Here is a 23,711-nt window from a genome sequence, read left to right as displayed (position 1 = left end):
CTCTTGAGTCTTTAATCCATGAGTGTAGGAGCCAGGGCCTAATTTCCTTGCTTGCCTCTCTCTCCATGCCGATTCCTTTTGTGTGTGTGTGTGTGTGTGTGTGTGTGTGTGTGTTGTGGTGTATTTCTGGGCATTTAAGGCAGAAAGCTAGTTTGAGTTGTTACAGATGAGGGGTGTAAATCTGAAAGCTTCCCACTTCCACCCAGGGCAACCTAAATTCTCTCACCTCTTCTCCCTTGCTGCTTGGCCTGGCCAGTGTGCTTCCCAGACCCTGAGTGATCAGTGCACAGGATTAAGGGGGCCAGTTGGTGTTTCCCCAGGAGCCGCAGGACTGAGAGTCAGAAACAAGACTGCTAAGAAAGACCAGCTCTTTACTGCAAAGTCATTCAAACACCACAGCTGCAGTTTCTTCTCTACATTGCCAAGGCCCAGTTGTCAGAATACTGCATAAAATAGCATTTCCCCCCAATAGTGTGGGCACTGCAGAGGCTCCCGTGAGCTCTCTTCTGGTGGAGAAGTCTCTCACTTGAGCCACCAGTAGCTTGGTAAAGGGGCAAGGGCAGCTCCAATGCTCACAGTGCAGGCAGGGGAGGACTCCATATCCTAGGCAGGTCTGGAGTACACTCTCATGGGACAGGCCCACAGGGGACAAACTCCTGTCCATTTAGGATCCAAGACCAAGGAGGCTCTGATGAGGCTGTAGTTTGGGGGACGTGTTAATGCTAGCTGGGGGGGTGCAGACATGGATACACTGGGTGGTTCTGGAAGCTTTGGTGTTTCAACCACTGGTGAGCACTGTCTTCCATGATGGGGACAGATGAACTAACTGTGTGGCAGCCTCTGCCATCTGCCTACTGCCTCCTATGTTTTATTGCACAATTCTTCAAGCTTCAGGTGACTCAGCTCATTCACCTCAGGGAGGGTGGGGACACCTCTTCTCTAGACGTGATAGGGAGGTCCTCTATTCCATCTGAGGCCTCTGGCTCTCAAAGTTGGGTGGTCTGGGATAGCCAAAGGGGCTGCGGGGTTCATTCCCTACACCCCTACACACCTCAAGGCTATGACCATCAACTTAAAAACAATTTCAGGATCAGACCCAAGAGCCTCTTAAGGGCAATCCTGCTCCCAGGAAGTCCTTTGGGTGCTGCAGTGTCCTGCTGGGCAAGGTGAAAACTCAAGAAATGTTACGAACTCAAGGCTTTGGGAGACCAGGGCTGGTGAAGCTCTGCAGAGCAGATCCCTCCATGTCTGTAGTCGAAGCATGGCGCCTCTTCTCCACAGATGGAGCTTGGAGCTGTCTGGTTTCGAGCCTACTCTACCCTGCAGAACTAAGGAGGGCTTGGGGTGAGGTGGGCAAGGTTGTGGCCTTCCTGAGCAAGGAAGGCTCAAAGTGCTGACAGTGCTGGGGTCGTTCATTCCCTTGCTCCCGCTGTACGCCCAGCTAGGTAAGCCAGGGGCTCCGACAGGAAGGGGATGCTTTCCAGGTGAGAGCATGAGGAGGGGCGGGAAAGGAGTCACTGAAACCAACCAGCCTCACAATGACAGGCCATTTGGCACATGGCACTTGCACTCTTGGCAGTATGTGCCAGAAAGGGCAAAGGAAAGGCACCCAGTTCATAGACAGGCCGACCCCACAAAGGCCTGTCCACCCAGCTCCATGCCTGCCTCTGGGCTGGGGTTGCTCTTACCCATCTGCTCGGGTGAAGGGTTGTATTTCTTGGGTGACTTAGGTAGGTCAAGAATAAAAAAATATTTTCTGTTTAAATATGAAGGGGGGAAAACCTGCCTTAAAAAACTAGACCTTTTAATCAGGAGCATGGTTTGAAAATGCTCACCAAGCTTCGTTTCCACAGTGTATGTATGAACAGCCCTAATGGAGGTGCCGTGACAGCTAGGTAAGCCAGGCCCTGTGCAGAGGCACCTATTGGGACTCCTCTTGGAGCAGAAGGGTTGTGAGGGGCCTCGGGCATCACTGGGACTTCCTGCACCTTCTCTGTAGGCTGGAGCTGAGCACACCCAAGTCTTCCTTACGGGGGAAGAAGCCTAGGCTGATGACAAACCCAGCTGGATGGCCTCGAAGGTCAGGACAGCAGCGTTAACTGACAGGGTTCTGTTCCTGGTACTTGCGACGGCGGGCACAGCGGGGACAGCCCTTCCTCACCACAGCCTGGCAGCTCTGGTGGAAGACAGTTCTGCATTCAGCACACCTAAGAAGAGAGCATCGGGGGTTACTAGTGCCAGTCATCTAGACGTGCCGGGGCCAAGGACAGAACCCAGAGAAGCTGTGTTTTGTCAGCAGCTGGCGCCCGCACATGCTGCCCTCCAATTCTCTTGGAAAGTACATCAAGACATTGAACCTGTAAGTGTCCCCCATGCCCACTGACATGTCCTATGTCACTCTTTGCCAGTGCTGCTTGACTGCTTACATGACTTCTAGCCTATCTTTAGAGCAGTTGAAACAAGAGCCCAGGCCCAGAGCTGATACTGGCTGGTTTACCTACTGAAGGTGAGTAGATCATTCCCTAGCTCAGCCTTCCACTCCTACCTGGGGTGAGGGAAGACTGGGGTATACATACACCCTGTTCAAGGGCTTCCAATAATGTTTAGTGCCCACTCACTGCTCTGGGGCCACACTCTGTCAACCCTTCAACCTATCTGTAGACTGAGCCAAAGACACCCATTTCAAGAGGCAGCAGGGTGGGGGGTGAGGGGCTGAGAGGTGACTGTGGGTGTTCAGCATGTCCCTGCAAAGCAGGGCGAGGGTTAAGTGTGGATGCTGCTCAGGTTATGGTTGTGGGGTACCTGACTGTGGTGTCAAACTCAAAGGGAAAGATGATGTCCTGGTGGCGGCAGATCTGGCAGATAAAGCCTCGCTGGGTGCACAGGTCACAGTTGTAGACATGCTGAGAGGCGAAGTCAATCAGGGCTTTGAGGAATCCTTCATACACCCCCTCTGCAATCTGCAGGTGCAAGTGGATACCAGTCTCAGATGGCCCCACTGCACCACCATAGCACCTACCTCAGGACTCCCCTGGTTCCACACGGGCAAGGAGAACTCCCTGCGTCAGGCTGTTGATGCAGGCATTCACCTGCACCTCAGGTCAGTGGGACATGGTACTTATGGACGCTGTCCTTGAAGGAAAGGCCGATCTGCTCTCACTCTTAGGGTGCTGGAGCCCCTGGTTAGTCAAGAGGTGGAGGACAGGAGGGCAGCCTTTCTGATGGGTGGCCTGAGTTAACGACAGGTGTCCCTTCCGCTATTTCTCTGTGATTTCTTCAGGATTTAGAACCTACTTATGAGTCTAAGATTTAGCGGTGGGCTGCATGGCATGCTCACCTGCTGGAGGTCAGCAACACTGAATTTGTGAGGAGACTCCAAGAGATAATTCCTGTGGCTTAGCCTGCAAAGACAACACAAGCATTTCCTCAGAAGGGCTTCCAAGGTCAGGCTTCCAGTTCCTGGTTGTCTTCCCCTCAGCCCTGCCTACCAGCCAGCAACACAGGTCTGGGTCATCAGGCAGGCCAAGGGTTCAAGTCAGTCTGCCTGAGCTCCCACGGACACTGATTAGCCCCCAGCACCTGGGGCAAGCTAAGTAACCTCCCAGGAGACATGGGGCTGCTCTGAGGGTTGAATAATTTACTGAGCACACTGTAAACACATGACTAACGAGCAGTGAGGATGATACGTGCTGACACCTGGTCTTTGTCGTAATCCTGTGAAGCCAGTTCCATTTTAACTCCCACCTTGAGAAGACAGGAAACACAGGTTGAATGACTTGCCTGCGGTCACAGAGTTAAGAATCTGCGCTAGAACTTGAACATAGGAGTCTGGGAGCCCAATCTGGGTCTAGAATGGAGAGACCCATTCAACCTGGCAGGCTACACTGCGCCTGTGGCTGAGGACTCTAGCTTGCCCCCAGTAAGCCTCCAGCTTTCTGGGAACAGGAAGCTGCCATTTATGGCCAGGAAACATGGAAGGGGGGGTACAAAGACTGACCCTGAGTTGGCAGGAAGGGTGGGGCTGATGTGATGGGATGGAGACTTTTATCCCTGTCATCTTCTCTTTCCAGTCTTAGGAGCAAGCAGGCTCTGGGCCTTCCTTGGGAGTCATTGAATCCTTAGCCTGTCATTCTCAGTTGCCTTTGCAACTGATTTTCCTGTAAGGCTTGGTCAAGGGCATACAAAGATGTATACAGCCTGGCCTGGGCCTCAGTTTCTCTATCTGTACCACAAGGAGAACCCTCTTGGTGCTCTGTAACAAAGTTACTGCCTAAGGAATGAGGTGGGAGCCCTGCCAAGGCCAGGTAACCTAGGAGACTTGCATGGCTGGCTAGGGTTTATTACCTGTTTTGTCTAAGGCCCACTCTTCCTCTGGCTGCCCCTTCATACACTAATTCTGGGGAGCTTCCCAGGCCCCTCCATCTTCTAGCTTCTGCTCAGGCTTGCTTGGGAACCCTTCCTCAGGACATATATAGTACGGACCCAGCCATCTGCTGCCGTCTGTAGCAGGCCCAAACACTGAGCCCTCATGTGGCTCTCACCAAAACTCAGAAAGGGCAGACAACCAAGACCAGTGGTTCATCTTATGGATGGATAAATAGGCTCAGAGCACCAAAACTACTTCCTGGAACCATGAAGCAATCTAGGTCAGGCAGGGGTTGCTCCATGGGCTTCTCTTCCTCTGTGCTTCCTCTAAAAGGGATCTCTTAAGGGAAAAAGTGCTTGCTGCACAGGAAGGAGGGTAAGTTAGGATCCCCACGACCTTGTAAAATGCCGAGGTGTGGCTCAAACTCCAGCACTGTGGAGCAAAGGAAGCAAGACCACAAGGACTCACTGGCCAGCCAGTCTAGCTAAAAAATGGCAAGGTCTGGGTTCAGAGACAGACTATTCCCAAAGAATAAGACAAGGGATGACTGAGTAAGACAGCTGTTTGGCCTCTGGACTCGTGTACACGAGGCTGTGCAACCTCCTTGCCCCATGTATACACATACAAATACAATTTTTAAATAAGATAGGAGTTCCACAGGCAGGTTTGCAGGGCTGTGCCGAGGTGCAGACAGCAAGTCAGGGAGATGGAGACAGAGACAGAAATAGGCCGCCTAAGCACCCACCAAAGGTTGCTTGGAAACAAGTCAGCAGGTTAAGGAGGGTGGCTGGGGCCAGCACCCAGAAGCCACACTGTAGTCACCCAACTATACAGATCCTCAGGTCTGTGGGTGCCAGAGAGGGAAGTGAGATTTTTCTCCCACATGGAGATTTTACCCCTGGGCAAGGGCACACAGTCTCTGAAGCCCTGGCCTGTGGAATCTCTGAAAGGAGAAAATGGGTCAACTTCATGGAAAAAAAAGTAGACCCATGGACTGGACTGATGTTAGGTGGCAGAGACTCCAAAAGGCTGTCTGTTCTTCTAGGCCTGATGGAAGCAGGTAACGCTTTGGGGTTCATTGGCTGCTCTGGGCAGAAGAGGGCCAGCATTCCTCTCTCATCCCCCCAAGAATCAGGGGACCATTAGACACATCTATCCTCAAGGCACGGTGCAGGCCGGCTCTGGGAGACCTGGCACATGCCTGGGCCTGAGCAGACATGCTCAGATGATGCTCTCAGGCTGGCCTCTAGGGAGCAGGGCTAGGGAAGGATGGCCTGCAGGTACTGCTATGTCTCCAGAGAGGCAGCAAAGCAGACAGAAACTCCACACTGGACTTGCTCCTCCCCAAGGACAGCCTTCCTGAGGATCCCTAGAGAGAACAGCCCCAAAGAGCCACATCTTTGCTCATGAATGTAGGGCCTGGTGAGCCCTTGTGAGACTCTCCTTAAGTCTAAGGTCACCCCTTATCCCCTGAGCACCAAAGAACCAGGCTCAGAGTAGCAAGGGGTTTCTAGAGGGGTCTCCTGAGTGTTGCCAATTGCACATCCTGGAGACGATCAGCAGAGGAATGCTGCCCAGGACAGCAGCAGCCAAGGGACGAGCCAGGCCAGCATCCTTCCCTGTGCTGCCCTTACCACTCCACCCACTTCCTCTTCTTCAGCCAAAGTTCACTGGCACTGAGCTTTCCATGTATGGTGCTCCCCTCCTCCGCCATGGCTGCCACTCCTTAGCCAACTTTCTTCCTTTTTTTTCTCTTCCACTCTATTTACTTCCCAGGTCTCGTTTCAGAAGTCACTCCTTTCAGGTCGTCTTTCTGATGGACCTTCCTGCCCTTCAGGTCAGATGTGTGTTCCCTGTACATCTGGACCATCCATCCTCTCCCTTACCCTCTGCCCCTGGTGGGAGGTGCTGCTGCCTCATCTGCCTCCTACCAGATCCGTGGCTTCCTGAAGGGAGGCCTTGGGTCTGCCTCACGCAGCTTAACATTCACCTACTTCTTCAGAACAGCTGTTCTCATACATTTTTGTTAAACAAACAAATGAATGACAATATGTGAACAAAACCACAAACTACCTCAAAGGATGAAGTGATTTCCCACAGCCCCGTGGGAAGTTCCCGGCTCAGCCCTGCCATCTCCCCAGTGGACAGGTTGCCTGGGTTTGGGCTGGTGTACACTCGCAGGCACATGTGCACATGAGGAGCGCTCACCTCTTGCTCAGCTCCTTCAGAGCCCCACTTCGGCACAGGCCCAGGTAGTCCCCCAGGAGTTTCAGCTGCTCCCGGCTCCTGCCAATGAGGTGCATGCGTTCTACGTGCTCATACAGAGAGGCGTTCACCAGCTGCAGGTTGATGAGGGGCTGGGCCCGGATCTGGGCCAGGAACTTCAGGGCCTGCCGGCAGACCTGAGAAAATCCATGACAACCTCATCGGTTCAGCTAAGACTTCTGGCTGGATGTTGTGTTAGCTAGCTCAAACCTGCCTGCAGCCTGCATCCACCGAGTGGGGCTTTCTTCACATTAGAGAACAGAAAATATCAGACAATTGTAGCCCCTTGACCAAGGTCACACAGCTTAGAAAATGGTTGAATCAGTTTCGGAACCAGCCTGACTCTCAAATCCTGTTGCTGTCTGATTCCGACCATGCTGAGTGAGACAAGGGAGGGGTCCCCTTTCCAGGGGCCTCACAGACTTCCCACACTTTCCGTCCTCCCAGCCCCCTTTTCCTGCCTACAGGAAACATGCTGTCCTCTGGGCCCTAACTCAGGAACCAGGTGACTCCACTGTCATCAAGCTCCTGCTACAGGAAGCTACAGAGCAGACAGAGCCCTGTGACATTCCCAAGTGCCCTCAGCTCTCGCCAGTACTTCATGATAGCCTCACAGGGTCTCAGCTGTCTGCTAAGATCTGAGCGATCCCTCTGTATTTGCTCATTCATTTTCAGGACCATCCCTAGGGAGAGGTGGCAGTGCCTGCTACATAGATGAGGAAACAGCCTCAGATGCTCAAGTGGCTCGTCCAACTCCTGTGGACGGCAGAGGCCAGCACAAGTGGTCTCTCCACATGGGGAATGCCAGAAACTCTTTTCTGTGGCCAAGAGCTAAGGTTTGCTAGAGGAAAATCAAAACACACTTAATGACATTATTTTGAGTTCAGACTAAAAGACATAAAACTTTGGCACAGGGCCTGGCAGGCTGCGCATCCTCAGCGAATGGGAGCTGCTGCCATTCTAGTGTGAGAGCCTACCCTGATCCCACTGGCCCCTGAGGGTCAGGGAATGTATAACTGGACCCTCAGGAGAGCTTCCCATATACGCGGGGACAGGAGAGACCTCCAACTTCCTATCTCCCAATTGCCAGCAGCTATCACCCCCACCCCAGCAATAGGTAACCCCATTTCCCGTGTGCCAGAGTCCTGGAGTAACAGCTCCCAGTCTGGGCAAATCCCAGTGGCTAACTCTGGTGACTGGGGTCCAATTGTTACCCTTTAGGCTGAGCCCAGCTTTCCACACAACTCAGCCTCTGACCATAGGCAAGGCTCAGTTGAAACAACATCCGGCAAGGCGTGCTAAACACTGCCCAGCACTGCCATGGGGCTTCATACTCCCCAGAGTCTGTTCATATCCTGTGGGCATGGAAGAGTAGACAGGCAAAAGCAGAAACTTGGTCCTGGGCTGACGTTCTGCCAGGTGCCAGCTGGATCTCAGCACAAGTGGGTCAGCCAGCGCAGTAGCAGCGAACAATGGAGTCCCAAATCCCTGGGCCAACTACTCTCTGTTTTGAATTTTCCTGTCTTTCCCAGGCCAGTGATTACTGAGGGAGAACTGGCTATTCCTGGTCCCAGAAGCACCTAGAACAAGACTACAGAATAGACTCACGTAACATGCATATGCACACACAAGCACACACACATAATAAAAATAAAATACCGAAAATATAGTATTAAATAAACAAACCGTGGTAAAGCAAGATGAATCCATATGCTTATATAAACAAATACCCAGAAATCTTCCAAAATACTCTAAAAGTCAGCATTGCCATTTTACAGATGAAAACAGCATCAGCTCAGAGGCTGAAAACTGAATAGTGGTCATTTTCAGCGATGACACCTAACTTTGATCTGTCTTTGAGCTTCTCTAAGTTGTGGGTGTCAAATAATAACCATACTGTATGACTTAGAAAAAGACTTTCTCTTTCCTGTAGCAAGTGCAGTCAGCTTGGCCCCAGAGAATCTGCAACAGCAGGGCTGACAAAGAGTGCACTGCTGGCTGGCCCACTGTACTACCCTCCCACCCATCTACATCAGCCTATCCATCCATCAGTGTGCTAACCCTACTTTATTCCGACTTTCTTCCTGCCAGTGCCTTGAACATCTCTGTGGCTCTCTTAGCTTCTGGGGACTGTCCTCAGGTGACCACTGGGGAGCAAGGAGGAGCTTTATAAAGCCCTGTTTAAGGGCTGCAGATAGACACCAAGCTTTCAGTCTATATCCCAGGCCTGAACCAGTGATCCTGGCTTCCCTACAGCCAAAGTCCTGCAAACAGACAAACAGAGGCAGCCTAGGGGAGACCGTTCCTCAGGTACTGAGCAGCCCTGTGTAGCCAATGGCAGCCTGGCCTACGGGACTTACCGGGCGCTTCGTGAGGTCCCAGTTGTGGATGATTCTGGCTGGAATCACTGAGGCATCGTCTTGGTGGCAGAAGTCACAGTAATATAGGCCAGAGAAGGCACAGAGCTTGGGTCGTACAAAGGAGAAGCCGATCTGCCGGGAGCAGCCTAGGGAAAGGGGTGGTGGGTAAGCAGTGAGAGCCTGAGTCAGCTTCATGGAGCACGGAGTCTGCCGCAGTGGGAAAGGCATGCAAATACAAAGATAAAAGGAGAGAACCGATTCCTCAAACCTCCCCTCTCTCTCAATGACTAAATATATAATCTTTTAAACCACTCAATCCCACCACTTACAATAAAAACTTATGTGTTTTTGTTTTGTTTTTCAGACTGAGTCTTACTACGTAGAACAGGCTGGTCTTGAACTCAGAGATATCGGACTGTTTTCTGCCTCTCAAGTGTTGGGATTAAGGCTTGCACTTTGTGCACCACTACACCTGGAAAAACTGTTAATTATGACAATATACTATAACATGATTATTGCTGGGTCTGGGAGCCCTTGGAAGCTGAGGTAGGAGGATTCTAAGTCTGAGGACAGCTTAGGGTCACACAGTAAGAACCTGGCTCAAAACGAACTCACAGGAAGACATCTGTCAGGTCACACCAAGGCTAAGTGACAGGTGGCACTCAACGTTGGGCTTGGTCACAGTCATCCTTCTCCTCCATTGCCATGTGATCACTGCCTCCCCTGCTTGCTCCCCAGTGCCAACCTGCACCCCTTTCTCCACTGGGGCTCAGAAACAAAAGCAACAAAGCTAGGACTTTGACCTGCAGTGAAGGAGCTATGGAGAGGGGTCTGACCGTGGGAGCAGACGAGGAAGCCAGCAGGACAGCATGAGCTAGACATAACATGGCCTCCACTGGAGTCTACAGTAGCAAATCTCAGGACAGGGGAGAGTGACAGCGTTAGCCATGTGGTCAGGAATCTCTCCATACCAGAGTGCAGAGAGAGTCAAGGATCAGAAGTGCCCAGGGCGAAGTTAGTGTGTGTGTGTGGGGGGGAGTCCATTTGGTTTCAGGCCTAAAAGCTGGCTTTCTTGCTGTTGAGTGGCCTCATCTGCACCTTCACCCAACTCTCCTAAGATCCTGTCTCACTGTATAGCTTAGCTACTGCCAGCTATCTGGTGAGGTCATATGAAGTGTAAATAATACAAGTGCCCTGTAAACTTAGTTCCAACACAAGTATTACTGGTTGGCATCCTCCTGGCCACTGGACAGTGCAGCAGTGTAGAAAGCCTGAGCTCCTTGGGTATGCCAGGCTCCGACAGCAGGCTGGCAGGTGACAGCCACGGGGACGAGTTCTCCTTATAGTACTCACACTGACAGACAGAAGCCTCCCCCATGTTTGGGGTGCGAGTGCAGGGCAGGCAGGGGTTTGCAGGTGTTTTCTGCAGGAAGCTCTGCTCAGCCCACCCTCCAGGGCTTGCCACAGGCCACTTCCTTCCAGGCACTTGAAGCCGGCTTTCCTCTGTGGTCCTATGGACTCCTCCCCATCAGGACAGCTCAGCTTTCAGCTCCTTTCTTCTTTGACAGGGCAGCTAACATTTCTCCCAGACAATATGTCCAGGGGACAGGTGGGAGGAGGTGCCAATGGAAGGCAGACAGTGGGGGCCCTCTGGTGTCATCTCAATGAGCGCAGGTTCTAGGATACAGTCATCAGCTCTGCCTCTTGAATATACTAAAAGCCTGAGACAAGCTACTAGCTTTGAGCTCTGGTTTCCTCAGTGTAATATAAAATGAGAAAATAGTAGCCCCTAACTCAACAAGGATGTACTGAACAAAAAATGAGATAATCCAAACAAAGCATCTGGCTTTGTGCCCTGCACAGGATCAGATCCCATGATGATACCGACACGGCCAAATCCTTCCCACGGAATCATATGCTTAAGAGAAAAGCACAAAACAGCCAACATATGTGTGGTGATCTATGCCTGTAACCCCACTACTTAGAAAGCTGAGGCGGCAAGAATTCAAGACCAGCATTGACTACACAGTGAAACTGCATCTCAAAAAGAGTGTCGGTGGGGCACAGCAACACATGCCTATAACCCCAGGACCTACAAGGCAGGAGGACCAAGAGTTCAAAGCCAGCCTAGGCTATGTGAGACACGTGGGTGAATGAGCCCTCAAACTGTGGAGCAAAATGTTGCCCAACAAAGTGGCTCAAAGTCAGAGGTCGCCTTTATACATAAGTGAATGGAAAGCTCAGCTCTTAGTTACACATGGCCCCCTTTTACGCATACAGTGGCCATGTGACCTGGAACTGCAGCTCAGAAGCACAGACCATCCCAGAAGCCCTACCGGACACACTAAACAGCATGCTGTACAAAAGCATGCAAGCACACACGCCTGGGAAGGATCCTATACCCTTGCAACAAAATATATACAGTGCAGCCATGACAGAAAGCAGAAGGCCCAGGAAGCAGGACTGCCGCCCACAGGCCCCGCCCAGCACTAGGAGGTGTCAAGAGACAGGCAGGGCTATGCACAGAGGGCACTGTGGAGCAGAGGCTGCAGTAGGTGCCAATCTGCTACACTGTTGGGGGCTGAGCTGAGAACTCCATAGGAGGAAGAACCCAGGCAGCTGGGGTTGGTGGGAGGCAGTCAGCACCTGCACAGAAGCAGCCCTGGGAGTCGAGGCCCTTCTCGGTGGGGATGGCCACAAGGTACTGTAGCAGGAAGCCGTTTTCCCTGGTGGCAAACTTCAGCACCTCCTGACAATTTTCATCCAGACTCCCACCAAGTGTCACAGCCTCCTCAGCTGACTCTAAGTAAGATGCCAGCACTTTCCGGACCAGGTCTCTCCAGTGGGCAGCTTCCTCAGCGTTCTTGGCCTGCAGTTTCAGGATGGCCTTGGCTGTGATGATTTTGAAGAAGGCTGGGCCCCCAAGGCTGGTGTCTGGCAGGATGTCTCGGATGGTCTCCACTCCATGGCTATCACTAAGCATCTTCTCGTTGTTCCTCACACGGAAACATTTCAGAGACTCCAAGGACAGGGAAAAGATATAGGGGACCCAGGTCCGGTCTGCATACAGGTACAAAAGGGACTCTTTGATAGCATCTGGCTCTGGAACCTGGGCAGATGTCCAGTCTAACTGTATGCCCTGGGCACCTGCAGGCTCTGAGAGTAGGGATGAACAGGGGGGAAGGCTGTCTGGTGGAGCCTCTGGGGCATCCTCAGACTGGTCTGGGTACTGGATATTCACCCACTCATCTTCCTGCTGAGGGCGCACCTTCTGCAGAGCCTCCCGCACACGGTCAAGCCAGTCCTCAGCTTCGTCCTGGGAGGAGGCACGGAGAGCCAACTTCTTGCCCGAGAAGACCAACTCAAAACGTCCATCGCTGTGTGCTGGCCCCACAGCCTCACATCGTAGCAGGGAACAGCTCTCCACACAGGTGCGCTCCTCATCACTCAGGTAGAGGCGGAGCTCCAACGGGGACAGCTCACAGAAGAATTCCTTCCAGATGCCCACGGCTCCCCGCCGGGCTACTGTGCCCAGCTTCATGAGGCCCCGGAATGGGTTGGAGAGCCCTAGTGGAAGAAAAGAGGTACTTTAGACTATGGGCCTGTCCCTTTTTAGTTCAAAGCTACAACTGGTGTCCAGTGCTCTGTGGGAGAGTGACTGCCATCAGAAGCTGGCCCCAGGCACTTTCCAATGGGACCCTGCATCTAGAAGGAATAATTCTTTTGCACATCACTACCTGTCCTCCCTTCAGCGGGTGACCTCACCTCCAACATTTCACTGAAAAGATGGAAGTGCCCAGATTCCTCCACAACCCTCCACAGTGCACTGTGTCCCCCCTCCCTCGCCTTGCATCTACTGGCTCAGGGACAGCAATCTCTCTAGCAACTCTCCTCTCCCATGCTGCCCCTGTCCTGTTCTCTATTCGTCTTTCCTGTCAGCTGCTGCTGTCATTCCTCCCACACTCACACCCTTCCTCTTGATTCCCACTGTACTTCCATAGCTTTGCCTCGGATGCCCTGTTCCTTCTTGAACCTGGTCCCATTGGGTTCTCCTCACGCCATTGAAACTACTCCTTTGCTGGGCAGTGTTGCACACGCCTTTAATCCCAGCACTTGGGAGGCAGAGGCAGGCGGTTTTCAGAGTTCGAGGCCAGCCTGGTCTACAGAGTGAGTTCCAGGACAGCCAGGGCTACACAGAGAAACCCTGTCTCGAAAAACCAAAGAGAAAAAAAAAAAAAAAAAAAAAAAAAAAAGAAAAAGAAACCACTCCTTTGAAAGGCCCCTCTAAACCCCTCATCTCTAGCCGTCATCCCCGACCTCTCAAGCCTGGAGCACCTGGGGCTTAGGCTTACTTAGTACTTGTGCCTCAGCTCCACGGCCACCATCCTCCTAGCTGCTCTCACCTGCTTTCAGCCATTTCTACGAATGTGTGTACATGTGAGCAAATAAGAATAAGAACCCAAGCACTTCTTGTGGCCTGCGCACCCTGATCCCTCACCCCTCCGTACTGCCGCTGACCACTGCCAGCGCGCCCTGATCCCACACGCCTCACCCCTTCATACTACCGCTGACCACTCCCGTCTCCTCTGGTTATCATTCCTCCCCGGACACATCAAGTATGTTTCCAGAAGATTGCTGTTAACCTTCTTCTCCCTGCTTGGAATGCAGATCACCTCATTCTCTCTCTTTCCCACCCTGAATGTTACCTCATCTGTGAGGATGGCCTCTGTCACACTATGACGACTTTTCTCCCCTGACCACTATGGATCATTCATTCCCAGTATCACCATTTGACCACAAACATTTACTGGTCAATTTTTCTATGTTGTGACAGTTAAGAAGCAGGAAGGAAGTCTCAGGAAGATAGGACACTGTTCTCAGCACTGGAGGCAGTGCTGGGCACATCTTGGATGGTACCTGGCATATTCACAGAAATATCTACCGTGTGAGTAAGAGGCCGGGCAGGTGAGTAAGTACCTATGTGACACACACTGTTCTCTACTTCCCTGGAACTACCCCAACTGGAAGCTAACAGACATGATTCTCTCTCTTCCAGTCTGGACTAGAGTGACAGACAGCCTAGAAGCCTATGCATGGAGCACTGGTTCTCTGACTGGGGTAGAGACTACAGTCAGCCATGAGAGACAAACCAAAAGAAGCCAACAGACCTTGGCACAATTCTGGGCTAAGTCCCTACCAACAGAAAAGTGAGAGCAATATCAGGGGAAGTCTGTAGGTGTGATGACTCATGGATTTAACCTCAGCACTCAAGAGGCTAAGGCAGGAGGACTGTGGCAAATCTGAGGCTAATTTAGGTTGAACAGTTGAGATTCAGGCCAACCTATGCCATAGTGTAACACCCTGTCTCAAAATAAAATAAAACAAGATACAACGCCAGCTGGGCAGGGTGTTGCAGGCCTTTGATCCCACCACTGGGAGACAGAGCCTGCTGAGAGGGGCATCCTCAGGCAGTTCTGACACTGCTCTAGTGAGACCATGTAAGCAAGTGCAGCAATTTCCCCCAAGTGCTGCCATGCTTGCCTAATACCTCACCTCTACACTCTGGGCAAAGACTCAGTCTGGAAGGACACACTCTCTGTTTGCAATGACAGAGGACTGAGAGCTGCCTTTTGAAAGACACTGTCCCTGGGGATGGGACTCCACAGTCACCTACCCATCTGCCTTCTGTGTACCACACAGAAGTTTTTATGGTCTTGTGTCACCACTGGAGCTGGAGCTGGCTGGGTATTCCTGTAGCCCAGTGAGGACACACATGCCTTGTCTAATGCGCCCAGAGAACAGCTCTTTCTTGGTCCTTGAGAAAAAGGCCCGTGGAGAGCAGTCCTTGACTCTGGAGTCCCTTGCAGAGGAGATGTGCAGAGATCTGAAGCACTGTTCAGAGTATGCTCTTGGGCAGGTCGGCAGAAGTCTTCTTCAGAAATCCAGCTCCTGCCTTTCTGTAAGAAAATAGCGAGGCAGTCTTTTAAGAGTTTAAAAATATTTTGTTACAGCTCACATATAATGAAATTAGCCATTTGACCTTCACATCAGCATGTACAAGGTTGATATTACTGGGGAGGGGCAAGCACACGAAGGTCAGAGGACAACTTTAGTCAGGTTTCCCCTTCCATCTGTGTGGGCGCCCTGGAGGACAGATTTCAGTTGTCAGGACTGAGTGGACACCTTTATTTACAGGCAGAGCATCTGGACAGCAGTTTCCTTCTAACCCCTCAAATCTCAGTCATTAAGTCTTCCTGCCATGCTCACCTGTGAAGTGCTGTCTCACTGTGGTTTAGATTTGCATTTCCTTAATGTCTAATGGCAAGAGAATATCTTTTCATATTGGTTAGCAGTACTTTTCTATTTTTTATTTTTATTTAGATTTTTATTTTAAATTGGGCTTTTGGCCTGGCGGTGGTGGCGCACGCCTTTAATCCCAGCACTTGGGAGGCAGAGGCAGGCGGATTTCTGAGTTTGAGGCCAGCCTGGTCTACAGAGTGAGTTCCAGGACAGCCAGGTCTACACAGAGAAACCCTGTCTCGAAAACAAACAAACAAACAAAAAAAATTGGGCTTTTGGTTCTGTTGTTAGGGTTGACTAACTAGTAAACCCTAGTGACTAGTTCAGACGTCCCTGTACTGGAGCAGAGCGAGCTCTTCGTCCAACTGGACTGACATTTTTATAAGAGGAGACAGACAGAGTGACGTTTTTATAAGAGGAGACAGACACAGTGGCGCACACCTTTAATTCTAGAGGCAGAAACAGGCAGATCTCTGTGAGTTCTACAGCAGCCTGGTCTACACAGTAAATTTCAGGCCAGACCCTGGCTCAAAACAAGAAAAGGAGATGACACATACAGAGGAGGGTGTCAAGTGGAGGAGAAGCATGGGACGGTGGAGTGATGGACCTACAGGCCTATACTAAGAACTGAGAGAAAGACGGGAGCTATTACTTCTCAGTCTAGAGAAGGAGCCACTGCTGCCGACATCTGGCTCTCACTCAGCTTCTAGGACTAGTAAGGAATACACAGCTGCTGTTTTAAACCATCTGATTTATGCTACTTTGTTGTAACTGCTTAGGAAACCAATAAAAATTGCAAGCATTCTGGGCAGATTCTGGTACCAGAACCTTAGCAGGTTATCTGACTGAACAATAATTTCTCTTACTCTATGTGTTGTCTTTTTTTTTTTTTTTTTAAATCTCTCTTCTTCCCTTTCTTTTGAGACAGTGTCTATAGCCAAATCAAGTTTCTGTTGGTTCAGTGTCTAGAGCTCATTACAGAGCCCAGGCCAGCTTTGCAAGAGCCTCCTGCCTGGCCTCTCAAGTGCTGGGACTACAGGCACAAGCCACCACGCCCGGCTTCTTCTCTTTTCCTTCTTAATGGTGCCTTCTGGAGCTCCGAGATGTCTTATTCTGAAGCTTAACTCACCCAGCTTTTCTTCTGCCTGTGCTCCTGTGTTTTATCTCAGAAGCCACTGCTGAAGCCAATGTCACAAAGACTTACGCCTACGTTTCTGTCTTATTCTATCTTCCATCTCTGTGACCCATTTTGAGTGAGCTTCTGTGTAAGGTGTAAGGAAGGGGTGCAACTTGATTGTCTTGCAGGTGGAAATACAGGTGTCCCAGCACTTCAGCCTCTTTGGCCTTGGAGATTTGGGGTGAGAAAGGTGTGGTGTGTAAGCATAGACCTAAATTATTGCTTCTAATTTTGTTCCCCACATTGAACATGTCCTCGAAGCCCCTAGCAGTAGATCCTGCTTGCCCACCCTCACAGGTCTACTATGTGAGCCTGAAGCTGCTCACTGACAGGGGAAGTTGAGGAGATCTGAAGTCAGAAGGCCTATGAGAATCTTGTTTAGTTCCTATTTTTCACTGTTATAAGCCCTCTCTGCCTTTCTGTGCCCAGACATGGAAGAGCAGAGGCAAGGAAGCTGGCTGGCTGCACTCTGGCTGTCTATACAAAGGAAATGAGTCACACAGGCAGGACCCGCCCCACTGCTCTGGTAAGTGCTACCAACCAATCTAGCTCTGACATTGCTATTTCCAACCCCTAAATCAAGACTGTCCTCCCTGCTGATACAGACAGGGAGGAGGGTTCGGGCTATGGCTGTGTCAGAGGGCTTGGTTTAGACAGTTTAAGAATTCAGATGTGACAAGACTTCTGAAGCCAAGAGAGACAAGTTCTAACTCAGGCTTGGGGGAGCTTTCCAGAACTGGGCTCCTAGGGCCTCTTCATGTGACTTTCAGAGTTGGCAGGTGCTTCCTTCTGCTAGGGACAGGATGATGTGTCAGGCATGGTGGTAGCTAGGGACCATGTAAAACTGGTCTAAACAAAGCCTGTCTGGGTCACCAAGTCCCAGATGATTCCCTGAGGAAAATGGGTGTGAAAAATAGCTCCCAGGAGCCACTTGGCCATCCTAGTGACCTCACACATATCTGGTGATCCTGCCCTGTATAAGCCCTAGGAGAGGACACTATTCCTTTTTTTTTTTTGTTTTGTTTTGTTTTTTTTTTTTTTTTTCTTTTTTCCAGACAGGGTTTCTCTGTGTAGTCCTGGCTATCCTGGAACTCACTCTGTAGACCAGGCTGCCCTCGAACTCAGAAATCCGCCTGCCTCTGCCTCCCAAGTGCTGGGATTAAAGGTGTGCGCCACCACTGCCTGGCGAGGACACTATTCCTTAGGATCCCAGCAGTCACTACGTTAAAGCTTCTTTACAAGCCCCCAGTTCAGATCCCCTCATCGCTCAGAAAACATATCACCCTACTCGGTGATATTCTCTGCTTACTCACATCCTATAAAGCTGTTCTGAATTATCATTTTTCTTGATAATGTCAAGCAAAAACGTATAGCATTGAGTCATAAAAGACAGGAGATTATTTCATCGCTGCTAGTTTGTGTGAATGTTTAGGCATAGGTATGTGAGCAACCCTGGAGTCAGTTCTCTGTCCACCTTTACTGGATTCCAATGATTGAATGCAGGTCACTAGACTTGTGTGACATGTATTTTGACTCCTTGAGCCATCTTGCCAGCCCAAGGGATTAACTCCTGACAATCCAAGTGTCTTCAATGTAAAACAACAGAGGTGGGTGCAAGGGCCTGAAGGGATGTAGACAACTGTGATTTACAGGTAAGGCAGACTTGCTTATCTCTCCACTAAAAAGAAGACTACTAAGAAATGTTCAGAGTCCACTGACCTCGAAGCAGCCACTGGGGGATGACTCTAGAGAAAGGCTCTGTTTTTCTTAAACAGTAAGAAGCAGAGTGTGTGTATTGGGGGGAGGTCCCACTGAGAGAGCATGGAGGGTGTATCTGCCTCACAGAGGAGGTAGAGGAAGAATACTCGAGCAATAATGGATCTCAGCAGTCTCACCGTCACCCTGTTTCCCTCTTGCCTCTTTCTGCCACCCTCCTACATCTGCCTGCTCAGGGCCCCCAAATTTGGCCGGCTCTGTTCCTTCAAACAGTGAGGAGATCACTGCTCTGCTGACCTGGGATCTATACCCAAGCAGTATCTGCCATGGGGGATCTATCTAAGTCAGCAGAATACTGCCTGGCGGCTATGGCTGAGGAATGTAGTGGCCTCTGGGCCATTTCCCAAAGGACTGGACTTTCTGTTTATTCTTCTTTCTCATTATGCTGCATGTGCAACTGCAGGAGGGGAACCCATGCCACAAGCAGAGAGTGTGTGGGCCAGTGACTAGGCCAGGCTTGTCACCCAGGAGCTCCCACTCCCTACACCCTTCCTCCACAGCACTGGTGCTATGTAATTACAATGTGCACCATCAGTTCTCTAAGCTGGTGACTGTCCTGTTTCATCACGGTTTCCCTAGCACCTATTAGGGTGCTTGGCTCACAGGCAATGCTTTACAAAGAAAACTTCTGAAAAAGAAAGACTGAATGGTTCTCAGGAATTTAAAAGCTGATGGCTATTTATTCCTCAGCAGTAACAGGGATAAAGAACTGATTCATGTTGTAACATGGGTGAACCTTTTTGCTGTCGTATTTTTGAGATAAGAGTTTTGTTGTGCAGACTAAGTTGGCTTCATCATCTTTCTGCCTCTGCCTCCTATGTGCCAGGATAACAGCCATGAGCCATTACACTCAATTAATTTTTAAAATATCATGCTTAGGGGGACAGGGGAAGGCTTAGTCAGTAAAGTGCTTGCCAAACAAAGATGAGGACCTGCCTCAGGATCCCCAGCACCCATGTACACAGACGGATGAAGCAGCAGACCTTCCTCTGGCCTCCACATATACACGTGCACACACTCCAATAGCTGAAGCCAACCCCCAAAGCATGTTATTTAGTCCTGCTTGTTTATATGAATTTTCCAGAACAGACAAATCTACTGAGACTAAACAATGGCTATCTGAGGTTGAGAGAATGAGTGCTAAGAACTTTTCTTTAAATGAGGGATTGAAATGTTCTAAGATTAGATTGTAGTGATAGTGACACAACCTAAACAAACTAAAAGCACTGAATTATACTCCTATATGGCGTGTGAATTATACCCCAATAAGTCAGTTTAACTGTGCTATCTAAATCTAGATTGGCCACATTTTTCTTTCTTTCTCTTTTTGAAATAGTATCTCACTCTGGAGCCTTTAAGTCACCATTTCCCTGCTTCTGCCTCAGATCACTGAGACTATAGATATGCATGACCATGTCCATCTGGGGACAGGACATATCTGAGTGCCCGACAGCCACTGTTGGTGTAGTGACTGCCATATTTGATGACAAAGTTTACAAACTGGTTCATGTTGAAAAATAAGTATTTCACAGCCAGGATTTTATGAAAATTTGATTTTAAGTATTAAAAAGAAAGTCAAGTCTCAAGCAGGTGAGATGGCTTCTCCAGAAGTGTAAACTCATGAAATGAGGTAGTTAAGAACAGAGACTGAACAGTGTTGTGCATGCCTGTAACGCCAGCACTCGGGAAACTGAGGCAGTACTGAAAGATCACATGTCAGTGGCCAACTTGGGATACATAGCGAGACCAGTCTTAAAAGTAAAAAAACAACAAAATTCCAAGCAGAGTGTGGTATCAGATGGGAACCTCTTTTTCATGGATTGGTTGTGAAGACAAGGGGAAATATTTATGGGACATAAAGGCTGGCTGCTCTACTGACACCCAAGACACATTAGTTTATCATTACCATGCCATTAACACTGCCCACTCAGGGTCAGGCATGACCACCCTGGCAGAGCCACCCTGGGTCACCAGATGGGGAAACTTCATCTTAGAGTTATTTCCGAGACTCCCCTGAACAGCCTTCACACTCACCGGACTTGTAGGAGAGGAAACTGCAAGCTTCGGTCCAACTCTGCCATACTCCAGGGCCTTCCAAGGGCCACTCCCTTGACCACCTGCTCCGCCCAAGGGACTAGAAGGCTGCTGGTCTGAAGTGCTCTGTGCAGGGACAGCTTGGGCAATGCCTAACTGCTGCACGTCCGGGGTCTCCTGAGGCAGTAGCTGATGCTCGTGGCTGCCACTTGATGTCCCAGAGGATGTGTGGGCAGGAAAGAGCTCTTCAGATCCCTCAAAGTGCAGGTGTGTGCTGGTAACTAGGCTGTGGAGGGAGAGGGGGGACTGGAACATGGGGGTGTCTGGCTCTTGGCTGGGTCCACTGCTTGGTGCAGAATTTACCTGGGCTTTGCTGAATTCTGACAACACCCTAGAAGTTTGAAAACAGACAAACAGAGAAACAAAGAGACTGTTGTTGGCTACTTGATAGCTGGGATGTCCACGGGGACTGTGGCAATGGTAAAAATGGAAGACGCTGATTGTTAAAACCAAACACAGCAGCACGCTCTAACTATTCACTGCATTCCTCGCCTCCACAGAGCCCTGCTCTCAAATTCCTCACTGAGGCTAGGACGTGGGCACAGTGGGCAGGCAGGCAGGCGGGGGCCCCATCTCAGATGGCACATTCACACGGCAGAAATGAGAATCTGATGTGAGTGGAAACAGACAACATGGTTGTATGGTCAATGGCTCCCTCATCTGTGGCAGAGCCTCCTGAACAGGTGGTGTCTCAGAGTGAGGCCCTCAATAGCTAAGAGCCGGGGCCCCAAAAGTCTGCTCTCTGAGATAGGGAACAGATAAGGTGAGGATGTGCTTTGTCCACGGGACAGTCATGGAGCACCAGGGCTGCAGTGAGGTGCAAAGGCTCTTAGAGGTTCACTAGATAGAGAAGCTTCCTGTCCCCCAAATCACTGCTGGGTCTCAGTGAGGAAGAGCATGCACAAGCACACAGGGTGTAACTCACTAAAGTATCCTTGTGGGGTTACCGGCCCTTGTCCTCTTAGAGGGGTCACGGAGAGTCAACATTACTGCCTTTGTATACATATATACTTCTGGGACTTCTGGAATGTGCCCTGGCTAGTGACTGCTCCTCCCTCTCCTGGGCTTCTGGGAATCTAAGTTCCCTTTCTAAAATAAACTATTTGTTATCGCCTCTTCCACTTACAAAACAAGTATGCTATGGATAAATGCTGGTTCAAAAGGCAACAAGACTTTTGACTGGAGCCCAAAGATGGCATGAGTTGGTCCCACTGGCTTAGATGGAGTAAGCTCCCCTTAATGGAAATAATCTTAGAATGCAAAGTTCTGGTCACCAGAACCAGAGTTTGGCTCTTACCTACTCCACCCCAATCCCACCTACATTCCAAGACAATGGAGTCAACAGGCTTCACCAACCCATTCCATTATAAACAAATGACTTTCACACAGATGCCAAAACACTTCAGTGGGTAAGGCTTTTCAATAAATGGTGCTCTATTGAAAAGGGGACAATCACATGGAAAAGAATAAACTGAACTGCTATCTCACACCACATATACAAGTAACCAAATGCATTCAAGACCTAAATAAGAGCTAAACCTATACAAAACCCTTAGAAGAAAATACAGCTATGAGTGTATCTTTGAGTTAGGTAAAATAATGAGTTAGATAATTCTTAGATGTGACATCTAAACCATAAATAATAAATCAAAATAATATACTGGACTTCATCAAAAGGAAAAACTTTGGTGTGAGACAGAGACTTGCCAGGTAACTCAGGCTGACTCTTCGACTCCAGCATCCTAAAGGATAGGATTGTTAGCATGCACTGCCATGCCTGCAGAAAATCAAACTCTATGATTCATAAATATATGCATGCAGGAAGGCTGATTCTGACATCACCCTGGGCTGCACAGTAAGTCCAGGCTACAAAGTGAAACAACAACAACAACAACAACAACAACAACAACAACCACACACACACACAAAGAGAGAGAGAGAGAGAGAGATTGAGAGAGAGAGATTGAGATTAACAAGCATTGGCTAAGATTTGGAAAAACTAACTTTTTACAAATTTATTTCTTATAGATAGGATCCCAAACTTGCTATTTAGCCAAGGCTGGCCTTGAACCTGAAATCTTCTCCCTCTTCCTCTCTTTCCCAACTAAGGAATTAGCTCTTATTTGTCAATAGTACAAATGTAAGATGGTACTGGTGCTATAAAAAGCAGTTTGGTAGCTCATCAGAAGATTAATCAGAGCTGCATGTGATTCTTTTCCAGGTCCACACCCATAAGAGTCACAACGTGTCCGGATCAAATGTGGCCATGACTGTTCACAGCACTGTGACCTTAACAGTCAGAAGCACAGGGCAGTCCGCTACCTGGAGAATGAACACACTGTGGCAGATGCAGCAAATGGGGTATTATTCAGACGTGCTATAGTGTGGATGAATCTGAAAATATATCAAGTAGGAGAAACCAGCTATAAAAGGCCATGTATGACATGGTTCTGTTGTACAAAGTGTCTAGAACAGGCAAAGACAGAGCAAACAGCAATGCGCTGCCTTCTCCTTCCATGTGTTATACACTAATGATCTTGTAACTGTGCATTTTGGCTTGTGCCTGTAATCCCAGCACTTAGGAAGCAGAGGCAGGAACATTGTGATGAGTTTGAGGTTACTTTGATCTAAATAGTTCCATGTCAGTCAGGGATACATGACAAAATCCTGCCTCAAAAATCTGAAAGGTGAATAAAGGTGAATTTTATGATGTATGAGCTTGGTATCTCATCTTCATAAGCTAGACAGGTGGGAGGCTGGAGAGATGGATGGCCCAGCAGTTAAGAGCCCTGGTGGCTCTTGTTGAGGACTAGGGTTTAATTCCCATTACTCACATGGTTGCTCACAACTCTAATTCTAGATCCCTGGGATATGGTGCCCTCTTCTGGCCTCTGTTAACATTGCACACATATGGTACACAGACACAAGCAGGCAAAAAAAAAAAAAAAAAAAAACACCCAAAAACCCTCACACATAGAAAATTAAAATGTAAAAAAAAAATATCAGTGGTAAATGTGGGGGAAAAGGAACCTTTACACAGTATTAGTACAGAACTATACAAATCAGTACATGGTTCCTCAAAAGACAAACTAGAACAATTATATCCCATCAGCCATACTACTCCTGGGTAGATCCCAAGGACTCAGCCTTTGTGTGGCACTGTGGACAACAAGTCACAGCATCAGCCAGATGACTGGGTAAGAGATACATGGTAGACAATACAGCTGTAAACAAGAACAAAACTGCACCATTTATGGGAAAATGAATGGGCTTGGAGACAATCACGTAATGAGAACTATGCCTTAGGAAGACACATATTGTATATTTTTTCTCACATATAGGATCTAGAATTAAAAGACATTGAAAACAGAAA

The 23,711-nt window shown here is 49.4% G+C and overlaps 1 protein-coding gene and 1 long non-coding RNA gene across 4 annotated transcripts in view; one reads left to right on the top strand and one right to left on the bottom strand.

Moving 5' to 3' along the window:
* Positions 1 to 351: 351 nt before the first annotated feature.
* Positions 352 to 23,711, bottom strand: part of Plekhm1 (pleckstrin homology and RUN domain containing M1) — a 45,437-nt gene continuing 22,077 nt past the window's right edge. For 2 of the 3 annotated variants that reach the window (XM_034506226.2, XM_076935673.1), the window contains 8 exons: positions 20,279 to 20,669; positions 14,666 to 14,948; positions 11,638 to 12,558; positions 8,992 to 9,137; positions 6,575 to 6,768; positions 3,338 to 3,401; positions 2,803 to 2,960; positions 352 to 2,207 (listed from right to left, as the gene is read on the bottom strand). In XM_034506226.2, coding sequence (XP_034362117.1) covers positions 2,096 to 2,207; positions 2,803 to 2,960; positions 3,338 to 3,401; positions 6,575 to 6,768; positions 8,992 to 9,137; positions 11,638 to 12,558; positions 14,666 to 14,948; positions 20,279 to 20,669 — 2,269 coding nt within the window. In that variant the 3' untranslated portion in view covers positions 352 to 2,095. Of the gene's footprint in view, positions 2,208 to 2,802; positions 2,961 to 3,337; positions 3,402 to 6,574; positions 8,223 to 8,991; positions 9,138 to 11,637; positions 12,559 to 14,665; positions 14,949 to 20,278; positions 20,670 to 23,711 lie in introns of those variants that run through there. The other variant, XM_076935674.1, reaches the window with a different exon arrangement.
* On the top strand, positions 2,207 to 23,089 carry LOC143442649 (uncharacterized). The gene is made up of 4 exons (XR_013110982.1): positions 2,207 to 2,506; positions 2,967 to 3,100; positions 16,898 to 16,994; positions 22,560 to 23,089. It is a non-coding gene; the product is annotated as an uncharacterized LOC143442649 (long non-coding RNA).

Source organism: Arvicanthis niloticus, chromosome 6 (genome assembly GCF_011762505.2).
Source record: "Arvicanthis niloticus isolate mArvNil1 chromosome 6, mArvNil1.pat.X, whole genome shotgun sequence".
NCBI classification, from domain to species: Eukaryota; Metazoa; Chordata; class Mammalia; order Rodentia; family Muridae; genus Arvicanthis; species Arvicanthis niloticus.
This window is presented reverse-complemented; position numbering and strand designations above follow the sequence as displayed.